Source organism: Dendronephthya gigantea, unplaced genomic scaffold (assembly GCF_004324835.1).
Source record: "Dendronephthya gigantea isolate DGI-Jeju-01 unplaced genomic scaffold, DenGig_1.0 000031F, whole genome shotgun sequence".
NCBI classification, from domain to species: domain Eukaryota; kingdom Metazoa; phylum Cnidaria; class Anthozoa; order Malacalcyonacea; family Nephtheidae; genus Dendronephthya; species Dendronephthya gigantea.
This window is the reverse complement of record NW_021163041.1, coordinates 836,191-852,959: the sequence shown is the minus strand read 5'-3', so window position 1 is coordinate 852,959 and position 16,769 is coordinate 836,191. Positions and strand designations below refer to the sequence as shown.

The 16,769-nt window shown below is 35.0% G+C and overlaps 1 protein-coding gene across 1 annotated transcript; it reads left to right on the top strand.

Moving 5' to 3' along the window:
- Positions 1-10,275: 10,275 nt before the first annotated feature.
- Positions 10,276-15,859, top strand: LOC114524499 (low choriolytic enzyme-like). Its single transcript, XM_028545595.1, has 9 exons — positions 10,276-10,425; positions 10,531-10,593; positions 11,201-11,377; positions 12,192-12,315; positions 12,763-12,854; positions 13,276-13,359; positions 14,145-14,411; positions 14,893-15,118; positions 15,780-15,859. Exons 1-8 carry the CDS (start codon positions 10,308-10,310, stop codon positions 15,111-15,113), a joined length of 1,146 nt encoding a protein of 381 aa, XP_028401396.1. The 5' UTR covers positions 10,276-10,307; the 3' UTR covers positions 15,114-15,118; positions 15,780-15,859.
- The last annotated feature ends 910 nt before the right edge of the window (positions 15,860-16,769 follow it).

The window sequence follows — 16,769 nt, the reverse complement described above, 5'->3', positions numbered from 1 at the left end:
ACGAAAATTTGACAGGGTGATTTTCTCGAGGGTGAAAAAATTTAATTTTTTTCGCTTTTTTGAAATTCTCTTAGATTTTTTTTTCGACGCGGAAGTATTTTGTCTTGGGCTACCTGTGTCTGTCTTGGGCAACCTGAAAAAAAATTAAGGTAAGCAAACATGAGTTTTTTAAAAGCGGGAAATTTTTTAATTTTTTCTGACTTTTTTAATTTTCAGTCTTTTTAGAAGACACACGTTTTTAAAACTTTTAATTGTGCTTTTCTTTCAATTTTCAAGTACTTTTGAACGCGAGAATTTGTTTTCATTTTTTTTTATTTCAATTTTTTTTCAATTTACAGTCTTTCGCAAAGGCCGAGAAGTCTTTTAACTGTTTTAAAGCTTCCAAATCACACCGAAATTTTTCAGGCTAATTTTTTTGCATTGCTAGGAGTTGAAACGTTTGTCCTCGGAGTGAGAAACGAATGTTTTAACCACTAGACCCCCGCATCATTTGTCGAAAGCTATTGTTCTTTATTTGACCTAATTCTTTTCGATAAATTTTAAATTAAATAGTAATTTCGGTGGGAAAAATCGAACCTTTCCCATGCAGGACTCTAATCTACGCTTACAACCAGGTAGGCCGTAGCCTTAACCACTCGGCCATCGGAATATATATTGATAGCAGGCTTAATATGTAAGTTATTGCGGTAGCCCAGTGGTTAAGGCTACGGTCTACCAGGCTGTAAGGGTAGGTTCGAATCCTGCATGGGAAAGGTTCGATTTTTCCCACCGCAATTACTATTTAATTTAAAATTCGTCGAAAGGTATTTAGTCAAATAAAGAACAATAGCTTTCGACAAATGATGTGGTGGCCTAGTGGTTAAGGCTTCATCTATCAATCCGAGGACAGACGTTTCAACTCCTCGCAATGCAAAAAAATTAGCCAAAAAAATTTCGGTGTGATTTGGAATGTTTAAATTAGTTAAAAGACTTCTCGGCCTTTCAGGAAGACTGTAAATTAAAAAAAGTTTTAAATGACAACCTGAAAAAAATTGAAAAAAAGCAAAAGTACTTGAAAATTGAAAAAAAAGCACAAGCAAAAAAATTTTAAAAACGTGTGTTTTCTAAAAAGACTGAAAGTTAAAAGTCGAAAAAAAATTAAAAAATTTCCCGCTTTTAAAAAACTCATGTTTACTTACCTTATTTTTTTTCACGAAAATTTGACAGGGTGATCTCTCGGGAGTGAAAAAATTTAATTTTTTTCGCTTTTTTGAAATTCTCTTAGATTTTTTTTTCGACGCGGAAGTATTTTGTCTTGGGCTACCTGTGTCTGTCTTGGGCAACCTGTGTCTGGCTTGACACAGGTAGCCCAAGACAAAATACTTCCGCGTCGAAAAAAAAATCTAAGAGAATTTGAAAAAAGTGAAAAAAATTAAATTTTTTCACTCTCGAGAAAATCACCCTGTCAAATTTTCGTGAAAAAAAATTAAGGTAAGTAAACCTGAGTTTTTTAAAAGCGGGAAATTTTTTTTTCTGACTTTTTTAATTTTCAGTCTTTTTAGAAGACACACGTTTTTAAAACTTTTTTAATTGTGCTTTTCTTTCAATTTTCAAGTACTTTTGAACGCGAGAAATTTTTTTCAGGCTTTTATTTCAAACTTTTTTTAATTTACAGTCTTCCTGAAAGGCCGAGAAGTCTTTTAACTATTTTAAACATTCCAAAGTCACACCGAAATTTTTTTGGCTAACTTTTTTGGATTGCGAGGAGTTGAAACGTCTGTCCTCGGATTGATAGATGAACGCCTTAACCACTAGACCACCACATCATTTGTCGAAAGCTATTGTTCTTTATTTGACTAAATACCTTTCGACGAATTTTAAATTAAATAGTAATTTCGGTGGGAAAAATCGAACCTTTCCCATGCAGGATTCGAACCTACCATTACAGCCTGGTAGGCCGTAGCCTTAACCACTGGGCTACCGCAATAACGTACATATTAAGGCTGCTATCAATATATATTCCGATGGCCGAGTGGTTAAGGCTACGGCCTACCTGGTTGTAAGCGTAGGTTCGAGTCCTGCATGGGAAAGGTTCGATTTTTCCCACCGAAATTACTATTTAATTTAAAATTCGTCGAAAGGTATTTAGTCAAATAAAGAACAATAGCTTTCGACAAATGATGTGGTGGCCTAGTGGTTAAGGCTTCATCTATCAATCCGAGGACAGACGTTTCAACTCCTCGCAATGCAAAAAAATTAGCCAAAAAAATTTCGGTGTGATTTGGAATGTTTAAGTTAGTTGAAAGACTTATCGGCCTTTCAGGAAGACTGTAAATTAAAAAAAGTTTGAAATAAAAACCTGAAAAAAATTTCTCGCGTTCAAAAGTACTTGAAAATTGAAAAAAAAGCACAAGCAAAAAAATTTTAAAAACGTGTGTCTTCTAAAAGACTGAAAGTTAAAAGTCGAAAAAAAATTAAAAAATTTCCCGCTTTTAAAAAACTCATGTTTACTTACCTTAATTTTTTTCACGAAAATTTGACAGGGTGATTTTCTCGGGAGTGAAAAAATTTAATTTTTTTCGCTTTTTTGAAATTCTCTTAGATTTTTTTTTCGACGCGGAAGTATTTTGTCTTGGGCTACCTGTGTCTGTCTTGGGCAACCTGTGTCTGGCTTGACACAGGTAGCCCAAGACACAATACTTCCGCGTCGAAAAAAAAATCTAAGAGAATTTGAAAAAAGTGAAAAAAATTAAATTTTTTCACTCTCGAGAAAATCACCCTGTCAAATTTTCGTGAAAAAAAATTAAAGTAAGTAAACCTGAGTTTTTTAAAAGCGGGAAATTTTTTTTTTCTGACTTTTTTAATTTTCAGTCTTTTTAGAAGACACACGTTTTTAAAACTTTTTTAATTGTGCTTTTCTTTCAATTTTCAAGTACTTTTGAACGCGAGAAATTTTTTTCAGGTTTTTATTTCAAACTTTTTTTAATTTACAGTCTTCCTGAAAGGCCGAGAAGTCTTTTAACTAATTTAAACATTCCAAATCACACCGAAATTTTTTTGGCTAACTTTTTTGGATTGCGAGGAGTTGAAACGTCTGTCCTCGGATTGATAGATGAACGCCTTATCCACTAGACCACCACATCATTTGTCGAAAGCTATTGTTCTTTATTTGACTAAATACCTTTCGACGAATTTTAAATTAAATAGTAATTTCGGTGGGAAAAATCGAACCTTTCCCATGCAGGATTCGAACCTACCATTACAGCCTGGTAGGCCGTAGCCTTAACCACTGGGCTACCGCAATAACGAACATATTAAGGCTGCTATCAATATATATTCCGATGGCCGAGTGGTTAAGGCTACGGCCTACCTGGTTGTAAGCGTAGGTTCGAGTCCTGCATGGGAAAGGTTCGATTTTTCCCACCGAAATTACTATTTAATTTAAAATTTATCGAAAAGAATTAGGTCAAATAAAGAACAATAGCTTTCGACAAATGATGCGGTGGTCTAGTGGTTAAAACATTCGTTTCTCACTCTGAGGAGAAACGTTTCAACTCCTGGCAATGCAAAAAAATTAGCCTGAAAAATTTCGGTGTGATTTGGAAGCTTTAAAACAGTTAAAAGACTTCTCGGCCTTTGCGAAAGACTGTCAATTGAAAAAAATTTGAAATAAAAAAAAATTAAGAAATAAAAAAAATGAAAACAAATTCTCGCGTTCAAAAGTACTTGAAAATTGAAAGAAAAGCACAATTAAAAAAGTTTTAAAAACGTGTGTCTTCTAAAAAGACTGAAAATTAAAAAAGTCAGAAAAAATGAAAAAATTTCCCGCTTTTAAAAAACTCATGTTTGCTTACCTTAATTTTTTTTCACGAAAATTTGACAGGGTGATTTTCTCGAGAGTGAAAAAATTTAATTTTTTTCACTTTTTTGAAATTCTCTTAGATTTTTTTTTGGACGCGGAAGTATTTGTCTTGGGCTACCTGTGTCAAGCCAGACACAGGTTGCCCAAGACAGACACAGTTGCCCACAGAGGTGGATCCAGCACTAGTGCACTAATTTGCATTACAAAACAAAATGGTTATTTTGAGCACTTTTCTTGTGTCATGCAAATTAGTGCACTAGTGCTGGATCCACCCCTTGTAGCCCAAGACAAAATACTTCCGCGTCGAAAAAAAAATCTAAGAGAATTTCAAAAAAGCGAAAAAAATTAAATTTTTTCACCCTCGAGAAAATCACCCTGTCAAATTTTCGTGAAAAAAAATTAAGGTAAGTAAACATGAGTTTTTTAAAAGCGGGAAATTTTTTTAATTTTTTTTTTGACTTTTAACTTTCAGTCTTTTTAGAAGACACACGTTTTTAAATTTTTTTTGATTTTGCTTTTTTTTCAATTTTCAAGTACTTTTGAACGCGAGAAATTTTTTTCAGGTTTTTATTTCAAACTTTTTTTAATTTACAGTCTTCCTGAAAGGCCGATAAGTCTTTTAACTAATTTAAACATTCCAAATCACACCGAAATTTTTCTGGCTAATTTTTTTGCATTGGGAGGAGTAGAAACGTCTGTCCTCGGATTGATAGATGAACGCCTTAACCACTAGGCCACCACATCATTTGTCGAAAGCTATTGTTCTTTATTTGACTAAATACCTTTCGACGAATTTTAAGTTAAATAGTAATTTCGGTGGGAAAAATCGAACCTTTCCTACGCAGGATTCGAACCTACGCTTACAACCTGGTAGGCCGTAGCCTTAACCACTCGGCCACCGGATGTTACGTGGATACCAGCATTACAACATATATATTATGCATGGGAAAGGTTTTTAAGTCCTGGCAATGCAAAAAAAATTAGCCTAAAGGCTACCGGGTCTTCGGAAAAGACTTTTTCGAAAAAATTTTGAAGTAAAGAAAAATGAAAAAAAATTTAAAAGTTATCCCCTTCAAAAAATACTTGAGTAAAAAGTACCTGAGTTAAAGTAAAAAAAATAAAAACATTAAAGTAAAAAAATTAAAAACACGTCTCTCTAAAAGGACTGAAAATTAAAAAAAGTCGGGGAACAAAAAATGGACACAAGAAAAAAAATTTGGACACAAAAAAATTGACAAGAAAAAAATTTTGAAACGAATAAAAAAATTGGATAAAAAAAAATTTGAGAGGAAAAAAATTAGACACACGAAAACAAAATTTTCCTAAATGGAAACGCTACTTTCTAAAGGAAGAATCGTAATTTTCGTATATTTTTCGAAAATTCGAAATTTGGTGTAAAATGGTTCAAAACTAAATAAGAATTACATTCTTTCATGAAAACAATACATTTGAACACATAAAATCTTACTTTGATGAATCTCAAAATTTGAGGTAAATCGGTAACGCTGCATGGACCAAAGGAAAAATCGTAATTTTCGTCAACTTTTCGAAAATTCAAAATTCGGTGCAAAATGCCTCGAAATGGTTCAAAAGTGAGTAGAATTACATTCTTTTATGAAAACAAAACATTTGAACTCATAAAATCATACTTTGATGAATCTTAAAATTTGAGGCAAATCGGTAATGAGGAACCAAAGGAAAAGTCGTAATTTTCGTCAGTTTTTTAAAAATTTAAAATTCGGTGCAAAATGCCAGGAAATGAGTGATAACTAAGCAGAATTACATTCTTTCATTAAAGTAATGCAATTGAACACATAAAATCATACTAAGATGAATCGCCAAATTTGAGGCAAATCGGTAACGAGGAACCAAAGGAAAACTCGTAATTTTCGTCCATTTTTTGAGAATTCAAAATTCGGTGCTTAATGCCTCAAAATGGTTCAAAAGTAAGTAGAATTACATTCTTTCATGAAAGCAATGCATTTGAACACATAAAATCATACTAAGATGAATCTCCAAATTTGAGGCAAATCGGTAACGAGGAACCAAAGGAAAAGTCGTAATTTTCGTGAATTTTTCGAAAATTAAAATTCGGTGCAAAATGCCACGAAATGGTTCAAAAGTGAGTAGAATTTCATTCTTTCATGAAAGCAATACATTTGAACACATAAAATCATACTAAGATGAATGTAAAAATTTCAGTGTAATCGGAACGGGGGCCGAAAGGAAAACTCGTAATTTTCATCCATTTTTTGAAAATTCAAAATTCGGTGCAAAATGCCACGAAATGGTTCAAAAGTGAGTAGAATTACATTCTTTCATGAAAGCAATACATTTGAACACATAAAATCATACTAAGATGAATCTCCAAATTTGAGGCAAATCGGTAACGCGCGGGATCAAAGGAAAAATCGCAGTTTTCGTCCACTTTTTGAAAATTCAAAATTCGGTGCAAAATGCTAGGAAATGAGTCAAAACTTAGTAGAATTACATTCTTTCATGAAAGTAATGCTTTTGAACACATAAAATCATACTATGATGAATCGCCAAATTTGAAGCAAATCGGTATCGAGGAACCAAAGAAAAAGTCGTAATTTTCGTCAATATTTGGAAAATTCAAAATTCGGTGCAAAATGCCTCGAAAGAGTTCAAAAGTGAGTAGAATTTCATTCTTTGATGAAAGCAATACATTTGAACACATAAAATCATACTGCGATGAATCTAAAAATTTCAGTGCAATCGGGACGGGGGCCGAAAGGAAAAATCTTAATTTTCGTCAATTTTTCGAAAATCTCCAAATTTGAGGCAAATCGGTAACGTGGGATCAAAGGAAAAATCTTAATTTTCGTCCATATTTTGAAAATTCAAATTCGGTGCAAAATGCCTCTAAATGGTTCAAAAGTGAGTAGAATTACCTTCTTTTATGAAAATAATACGTAGGATAATTTTTCCTTTGGTCCTCCGTTACCGATTTCACTGAAATTTTTCGAGTTCATCAATTGGGCCTGGAGTTCCTCAAGCTGGTTGCGCGAGTATTGGGACACACTTTACCTTTACGTTTGTGGGGGAGAGGTACAGGACCCATGTTGACGACAGCTTCGAGCTGCCGCGCTGTTATACCCAGATATTTCAGGGCTGAATGCAGTGTCATAACTTTGAACTGTATCTTTGAATAGGCGGCGAATTGATACTGGTAATGCATGGATACTAAGGACAAGGGATCTTTAGTGGAATCGGGGTAGTAGTCAACAATATCTGAACCGCGGATGATCATTTGTGACTTTGCTGATCACAGGAAGACCTCGTTTGATATTGAAAACGACACTTGATTGTACATAGGGTCTAGCCGCGCGGCGTTAGGCTGCAGTTGTAGCTATATTGATATAGGGCTTCTGCTTTAACCCCGATTCAATTAACTTGCGTGTTAATTCAATACTTTATCTTTATCTATCTTTATCTTGCAATCCTAAATTTTGATCAGGTTAGGCAGAAGCGCGGCCTTCTTTCATTGCCTAGTTAAAATTTTGTTAACATTTCTGTATCGCTATCAAAGAGGAACTATTTAATAAGTTAAAAATAGTTCAATTTTTCTTCAGAAAACGCATTCTGCTATCTTTAGACAGCTCATCATACACATCTGACAGCTGTGAAAATGCCTTTTCAGGCTTAAGAATACACGAGATTATTAAATAAATTTAGACGATTCGTTTTTACCGTATGTATGCAAGCTTGAAATCTTCTGGGCAAGTTAAATTTCGTTGAGTGTTTATAGATCTTTTTGCTCACCAAATTTGAAGTCTAAGTATATTAGGCCGTCTTACCAATTTCCACGGTGTCTCATCAATTTAACAAGCCGGGTTGAGCATTGCCCCGTCACGATTAAATGCAGGAAAATCCCATGCATGCATGTGGATGCATGCTTGGTCCTAAGCCGTGTAAAGCCCTGGTCAAACGGGAATGATAGTTGATCAGAGTTGAGAAGCGAGAGTTCACACGAGAGTTTTCCAAACATTTTGCACTATTGTTCTGTCACTAGTCACAGTCTAGTCTGCTACGAAATGCAACTGACCGCTGGCGCTTTTGCAACTTCATCAACTCTCATGACCGATCAAACGCACCCAAACTCTCATCAACTCTCATCAACTCTCATCAAAATTTGAACCAATTCAAAGTCGATGAGAGTTGATGAGAGTGCACGAGAGTGTATGAGAGTTCGCGGTCAAACGCAAGCGAGAGTTGCAACTCTCATCAACTCTCATCAATTATCATTCTCGTTTGACCAGGGCTTAAGATTGGTGCCTTTTGATTTTATCGTACAAAAGCTTAGGGCGTGTGGTGCATGAGATTCATTTGCTATACATCCCTATTTATCTACCCTGGAAAAGAATATATAACGAAGCTCTAAGAAAGTAAATAGAAGTCGCTAAAAGAACGAAGAAAACACTTATGCATTGATCTCATAAAGGATATGATCTATAGCCCAGCCATAAATTACGCAAACTGCTTCCTGATAAAGAAGATTTCAGCATAAAAATGAGGCAATAACAAGAGCAAATAGTGACATAGTTTATAATTTTACTTGTAGTACAAATCGTTTTAAAAATAATCCTTTGGTCTATGCGATTGATAAATCACGAAAGTGTAGCTTGATTAACGAAAGTATCGCATGATTCATCGATTTGTTGAAATCATTTTTTCCTATATGACATAATTTTCAATGCACGCATGGTAGTCTTGTAATAATTAATAAAGCCCTGAGACACTTTTATTAGTTTTATATTCATTATTTTGTACTTTTGGCAGTTTTTGGTTCACCTTTTCAATCTTGTTTAATTTTTTTAGGACCCTTTAGTTTGTACAGTATGTAAAAACTTTCTGCAATTTCAGTTTGTTTATTTTGCAAAATTCGTTAATGGTGGGAATAACTGTACTCCTCTCGACCAATCATAAGTGAAAAATTCCAATATTATGAGAAAAATGAATGTACGTAACTGTTGTCATATATCTGCCTAAAATATATGCACGTAACACCCACTACGCCAGTGGTAACACCCGGAACTGGAAAAAATGCATGCTTTATACAAAAGGTTTAAGGTCACCTTAATTAACGTATATTGTCTAAAAAGTGAATTATGACGAACTTCAGCTGAAACAATCGCTGTAAAAACAAGAATGACGAGTTATCCAAACTTCAATTAAATACTTGCATTTTTGAATTTTACAATTTATGAACAATTGTTTTCTTCACTTCTGTGTTTTACCACTGTATTTTGCCGACATTTTTAAACCAGCATCACAACCCAGTATACCGATGATTTTTTTCTGGTTCAACGTTTAGAGTGTGACAGTGATAATACATATGAGGACGATTTTACATATACTATAGTCTATACACACAGGGGAGTTTATACAAGTATTTCAGAATTCAGTACAATTACTTTCGCTAAAGTGAATAAAAAAGACTTTTACGTACAAACTAAACAGCCCTGCATGGAGGAAGTAAAGTCGGCGTTCGCGATAAAAAAGCGTTACAAAAGTTGTATGTCGATTTTATCATGCTAATAATAAACAAATAATGCGACGTTGCTCGTACAATTCGGGACCAATATACTGACTAATACCGGTAACAATTTTTGTGAAGCATTAAATTAACAGGTGAGAAAAAGTATATTCTAGTGTATTCCAATTGAAAAGAGATAAAAAAACACTATAAGAATTTTTATACATGGAAAATTAATTACTTATATTTTTGATTACTTCACTGGATTGCCCATGCAATTTTACAATTGGCGGCGCTATATGTATATATACATAGTAGCAACTGCCTATACATATAACTAAATACTAAATGTTCAAATATTGTACAGCTGGATGCATCAGCGGGCCGGCGCGGCTTTATAAAGAAAACACCAGAACAGTCGTTTTAATAATGATTGGGGTTTTCAAGACAATACTGGCGATTCACCTGTATCTATAAAAAAAATAAAAATTTATAATTATATACATATATAAAAATATATATTATATAAATCATATTTTTGCCCTTGTTAATTCATTATAACAAAATTTTTGAATTAAACATCGTTCATTTCGGGACCAAACAAAGTATGAAATGTATAATTATAAATTTCCTCTCGTTTCAGATGGTGAGTTTTTATACTGTCCTTCAATGCTATATACAGGCGCCTTTCTATAATATCATATAAGCGCTCCAAAATGACTCGATCCAATTGTATTCTCCACATCTTGTATATGTATATAAGTTTTGCTAGAGTTCAATAAATTTGAAGTTTAGATAACTCGTTATTCTTGTTTATACAGCGATTGTTTCAGCTGAAGTTCGTTTATTACTCACCCGGCTTTAGACAATACGTCAATTAAGGTGACCTTAAATCTTACTCGTCCCCAGTCGCTTACCTAAGACGCGGTTAATGATGGACCTTAAACTATATAAGAAGCAGTAGAAATGACAGCAAACACGTCTTTTGAAAGATACAATTGCAAAATCATGAAGGTTTTTGTATCATTTCTATTCATTGCAATCTTGACTGCAGGATATGTGAAGTCGAAGGAGCTTGAAAATGGTGAGGTGACCGCAAGGCCGCGACATTCCTATATAATAACGCTTAATTATTTTGTTATAATGAATTTAAAGTATAAAAAATGACCACCACTTTTTTGCCGTATAGAAAAACGTGAGGATGAAGACAACTCCGTTTTTGACAAGATACTTAGTATCAACCAGCAAGCAGGTACGTAATCAAACGACTGTTTAGTTCCATGCATATAATTTACATGACATGTATGTGACGCAGAGGTTATATGACATTCCTGAAGGAAAGCGATGCCTGTTTTAAACGTCGTGTTTCCGTATATAACATGCATGTATAAGATAACATCATGTCCTTCATAGGAGGTTTATAATCTCAGGGTAATCCGGCATACGTTTTTACGTTATTTGTTCACCAATAGAAGGTTCATGCTCACGTAATGAAACTATAAGGTCTGGTGACTCTGGTCTTACCTTAGTAGCAGTACAATGTTCCAAAAAAGAGCATTCTTATTTAATGTTTTTACATTTCACAACTAACAATTCGGAAATAAAGAAAAAGAAATATGACGGAATTCAGCACGAATGGATATTAATTATTTTAAATTCTTATTCTCGCTTTTATAATTGCAAATTTGCATAGTCTTAAAATTGAAGATGGGCAGCTCCAAACTGACTAAACGCGTATACTCCCTTCAGACTTCAAAGAGGGACAAACGTAATATATGTTTATAATTATTAAAAATATTTGGATGCTATATAAAATATTGATATAAGGGGTATAATGCGAGAATATGATATTTCTCCAGCCAGGTCTCGGTCAGGACCAACGCAACCGAAGTTAATTCAAGGTGACATTGTTGAAACCAATTTGGTAAAGCAAATGATGGCAGGAGGGCTTTCACGTGGTGCAGCTACAACTAATAATCGGCATCTTTGGCCAGAAATAAGTGGAAAACGGCAAATTCCTTATGTAATCTCATATGGTATCGTGTCACGAGTTATTTCTATTCAGTAATATATATTCAAAGTCAATGAATCGATTATATACTGATGAAGTAAGATATAAAAATATTGTACGTTGTTTGAAAATGAACGGCACGGCTAAAATGGGTACCCATACCCAATTCTATTACTGTTCAGGCTACCAAAACAAAGGCCGAGCGCAAATGAAATGGGCACGGGCAGCAAGCCGTGGTGTGCGAATAAATTGAGTGTAGTGTAAACGGGGGTTAAAATGCACGAGAGACTTTACATGCACGCATGGATGGTATTACACGTTCCGATAAACTGTATGTACATTGGCCCGATTTATATTGGAGACGGATGATCCGTCTAATAGACTAATATGTTAAACGAAACCAAATCGCGCGTTTAGAAAGTGCATGCACGGAAATTAGGAAATTATTTATGTCGTAAAAAAGAGTGCACAATAGCCGTTTTATGACGAAATTTCTGTAGCTCACCCCCAAAATAGACGAACCGTTATGCGGATAATTCGTGTTGACGTACGATCCGTGTTTGCCCGTGTTTACACACAGACGAGCTAGAAGACGAACTATCTTTTGCTTTCCCAAATTCGTCTTGACGAACTATCCGTATCTAGTATATCGTCGGGCCATTCCTACGTAACAAGAAGACGGCTGAATCGTTAAAAATGTTTGTATTGCGAAATTTGCTATAACCTTTCCCTATTTACAACTCAATGAAAATATTTCCATGTTGCTACACAATATATAGTTTTTATTTTACTGCGCGAGCGCGTAACAGTAAACAGTGTTCTTTCCGCCTGATTTTCAGCGGTATCGAGATACAGTAACACAATCCGTAAGGCGATGGGAGAGTGGATGGAGAAGGTCCCGTGTTTAAGTTTCGTGCCGAGAACTAACCAGCGGGGGTATATTAATTTCATGTCAGGATCTGGGTGAGTGTCAGAACTTCCAGTGATAAAAAGTTTGACCATGAACAGAGTTAAGCTAGCTAGATTTATAGATGACAAATTTCATAATTTGCCCTATATATGGGACAACCTCGTACCGAGGACATTTTGCCTCCACATTGGGACGAGGTTGCCGTGGGAAAATTATGAAATTTGATGCCCGCTCATGTTGATCACGCGTAACCTCTCGCTTGTCCAATAGGAAAACAGAAAAGATAAATTTTGACACTATAGGTATATAACACAGGGCCGTACACCGGGGGGGGGGATTGCAGGGGCGAGAAATGCAACTTACAATTTTTGAAAGTTGTATGTAATGTCCTGCTAGTTTATATAAATACACTGTTCCCCATCGAAGAAAGATCACTGCCCCAATTCTACGTACGGCCCATATAACAACATTATTTTAATTTAGCTATTTAACAATTTTAGATGTTCATCGGCTGTTGGTCACCAAGGCAGGCGACAAGATGTTTCCCTTGCAAATGGATGTATGCACCATGGAATCGTTGTTCACGAGATAGGTTTGTGAAAGATTTTCTGTACACGTAAATTACGATATGTATAATCTAATTCTGACTCGCGCGGTCTCTCGCGTGGTTTTGCATGCTATTCGATTTTAGACTTTGACGCCATCTTGGATGGACTATGTCTTACATCCCGCCTCGATTTAGTGTGTGACGTACTCGATTTTGGAATCCTATTACTGTACACTCTAAAATTCTTATGGATGCGACCATTTTGTTATTTTGCTATTTTATATTTTTGATATTTCCTATTGAGTTTTGCTATTTATGAACATATAAGAATCACGTGGAAAATTATTAAGCAAGATAAAGCCCACACCAATCCACCACCCCCCACACACCTTTACTCTGCCGTCCTTGCAGCCTGATAATTTGCTGGAATGGAAGAATATGACTTTTTATTTTGAAACATTTAAAGGTCATGCTTTGGGATTCTGGCACGAACAATCTCGCCAAGATCGTGACGATTATATAACCATCTATTGGAATAATATAAATCCCAGTAAGTACTGGAAATATTATATCAGGTATATATATACATTTCAATATGAATTTTGCTGCACAATATCGAAGTTACAAGGAATTCGGTGCAGGAGTACTTATAGTGGTCAACGCGAGATCTTTAAAACTTGTATTTTCCACGTCAGTTTATGGGTTCTCGTATGTTTGCATAAATAACAGCCATCAAAATCGCAATAAAATTCCTTTAGGGTTCAGCTTCAGATTATTACACATAGCTCAGTTGAAGAAATAAAATTCAGTTTGTTTCCTTGGAAATAGAATTGCGAATTTGTTAAGGTAATTTCCAGAAGCTTCCCGAAGCATGCATAAAATTAATTTTAGTCTATACAAAGAAACCTGTTCGACTTGGAAAAACTTGAAAAAAATCCAACGAGATTTTAATTAAAATACTAAGAGTCGCTGAAAGTTTGCAAATTTCGCGCGCATTGAGGGTATACTTTTCAAGGAGCATACTTTTTTGTAACACCTCGCTGTATTGGCCGTCAAATATATATGATTATTAGGGAGTTAGGTATGTGAATTTAGGGGCTGGGAGGGTTCGGCTTAATAACAGAGCTGGGGAACTGAATTGACTTAAAAGAATCGAAATATATTATATAGTTAGCAATCATATAGTGTACTAACCATATAGAGTTTAAATACTGAAGGAATAAATTACGAAAAAGAATATATATAAAATAGGAAGGCTTTGTTTGTACGAAATTCTATATATCTCTCAGTTTAATGAAGCATAAGCAAATTAACTTATTGTCTCAAAATTATTAGATATGAAATACAATTTCAATAAGATGAGTGGAACAAAGCTCACTGATTCTGGCTATGACTATAACAGTATCATGCACTATGGCCCGAAAGCATTCTCTAGAAATGGACGAATAACAATTGCGCCGAAGAAATCAGGGAGTACGATTGGACAAAGACAGGGATTAAGCAAAGCAGATATTCAACAGGCAATGAAAATGTACTGTGGTGGATCAACTGGAGGTGGAACCAGCACTGGAGGTGGAACCAGCACTGGAGGAGGAAATGCAGGTAAAAAAATACACCATCGCGTCGATCGTATTTCACCTGAAAAGTAGTTTTTAACAAGATCTTGTGATCGTGCTAGAGAGAGAGAGAGAGAGAGCTTATCATGCACTTAATAATAGCAATGGACAGACGAACTGTTAAAATTTGAGTTTTGAAAAAAATGTTTAAGGGCATGTATAATGAATGAGACCCCATTAATCCATTGCCTCGAATATTTCCTTGCATATCATTAATAGTATAATTTCTCGTGCAATTACGGATAAACATGCACTCGTGAGTTTTTAAACACATGCAGCAAATACCACCCGTCCTTCGGACTCGCGCTATTTTGCAGCCTTTAAAAACTCACTCGTGCTTGTTAATCCGTATTTGCACGCGAAATCATACTATTACCTATAAATAAAAGGGATTTCCTTTTTGCCAGGTGGACCACCTTACAGTTCTTAGTGGATTTGTTATTCGGTTTGTTATTCTTTGTATACAGGTTGCAGCAATTCTCGACGAGAATGTGAAGCTTGGAAAAAAAGTGGATATTGTAAAACCCAGAGTAAACATCGACAGTATATGGTGCAGAATTGCAAGGAAGCTTGTTGTGTGAATAAGAATTCAAGATGCAAAGAATGGGCACAACGCGGAGAATGCGCGAAAAACCCTCGCTACATGTTTGAATATTGCAGAGGTGCATGCCACGACTGCACTTGTTAACACAGGTATTTCTTTCATTATTACTTATCACTGCAAGTTGCATGTGTAGGGGGAGTTATGTGCGTATATAATTGCAGTCTGATGACTGTATTGTGCGTGCCCAGTTTTTGCGTCTAAAATAAATTATAATATAACATTTATAGTACGCGCGTGCTGATTGGTCAAGAAGCGTGTTTCTATATAACTGTATAGAAACACGTGAATTTTCGTGCCGAACTTGAAAAGCAAAGGAATTTTTATGAGAATTTGTAATTGAATCGAATTATAATGTTTGTACAAAATCTTTTATTATATAAGTTATAAGTTATATTGATAAAAGAAATACAGTAGAAAACGTTTTTTCCTGTGTTTCTATACAGTTATAGAAACACACGTTTGGAGTTTGGGAGAACTGGAAATAACGTGGAAAAACTCGCCCCACGGGCTCGTTTTCCCACTGATTATTTCTCGTTCTTCCAATCTCCCACGCGTGTTTCTATATATAACTGTATAGAAATACGGAAATGTTTTCTATTTCTTAATTAAGACGCATCGAGATCTGAACTATAAAAATAACTTCGGTTCGCTACAATTATGCCTGACCAGTCTTGACAACTACAGGCTACAGCTATGGCATATAATTATAGATTTCAATTTATTTTCAATCTTGTTTTTAAACTTTTATAGGGGCCGCTGGTGAAAGACTTGTGATATCTTTATTAAATTTCTCATGTATTCCTAAGAAATAAAAGATTTATCAAGTTAAACGATTTCACGCTGTTTTTAATTTACCATGCATAGTTTTGCTATTGTCAGAAACTGTGGTCAGATAGAGAGAGAGAGCTGGGTTGGGGGTTAAGTGCAAACGCGCCTGTATACTATGCTATTGTAGACCGCCTTGGGTTGCGGTAGTTGGAAACACCGCCAATCCCATATTTGCCATCTTAAATATGATCTAATCTGACAATAATATTATAATGACATTATAATATCAGTTGACAGTATTTAAAAACACAAGTTGGAAGTCCATGCTTCCTTCAGTCACCAGATTAGTCTTTTAACCTGTATGGTTGACCATACAAAACCATAGCTCACGTAACCTGTATGGGTCAAAATGCAAGACGATTGTAACTGATGCAATCTTTCAATTGGACAAAGACATGCATAGCCGTTTGAGCGAATTAGATGTTCAATTAAGATGCGATACACTTGTACTGCTGGTGGCTGATCAGTTGGAGGAGGAAAAATCCCATGCATGCATGCCGGTATTCAAAACTACTTTTCTGTTCGATTTCAATTTGTTTTCAATTTTGCATTCACGTAACTTTTATAGGAGCCTACATGAACGCGTGAAAGTCACAAGATTATTATTTCTCCATTCTAAGGAACAAATAAAAGATTTTAGTCGAACCCCATAGACCTATTCGAAAAAAAGCAAGAGGCCTGTTTCCAGTTACGCGATAACGAGGCTAGTCAGATTTTCTCTGCTCAATTTAAAGTAATTTGTTTCAGTATTTTCTCACTTTTTCGCTGGTCCTGTTGCAAGCTACACAAAAACAATTTTTTCTAGTCAAAATTTAGAAATATAAATAGGATTTTGAAATTTTGACAGCAGAAAATCTGACTAGCCTCGTTCTCGCGTAACTCGTTGCCGAGATGAATAAAAAAACAAGAAAA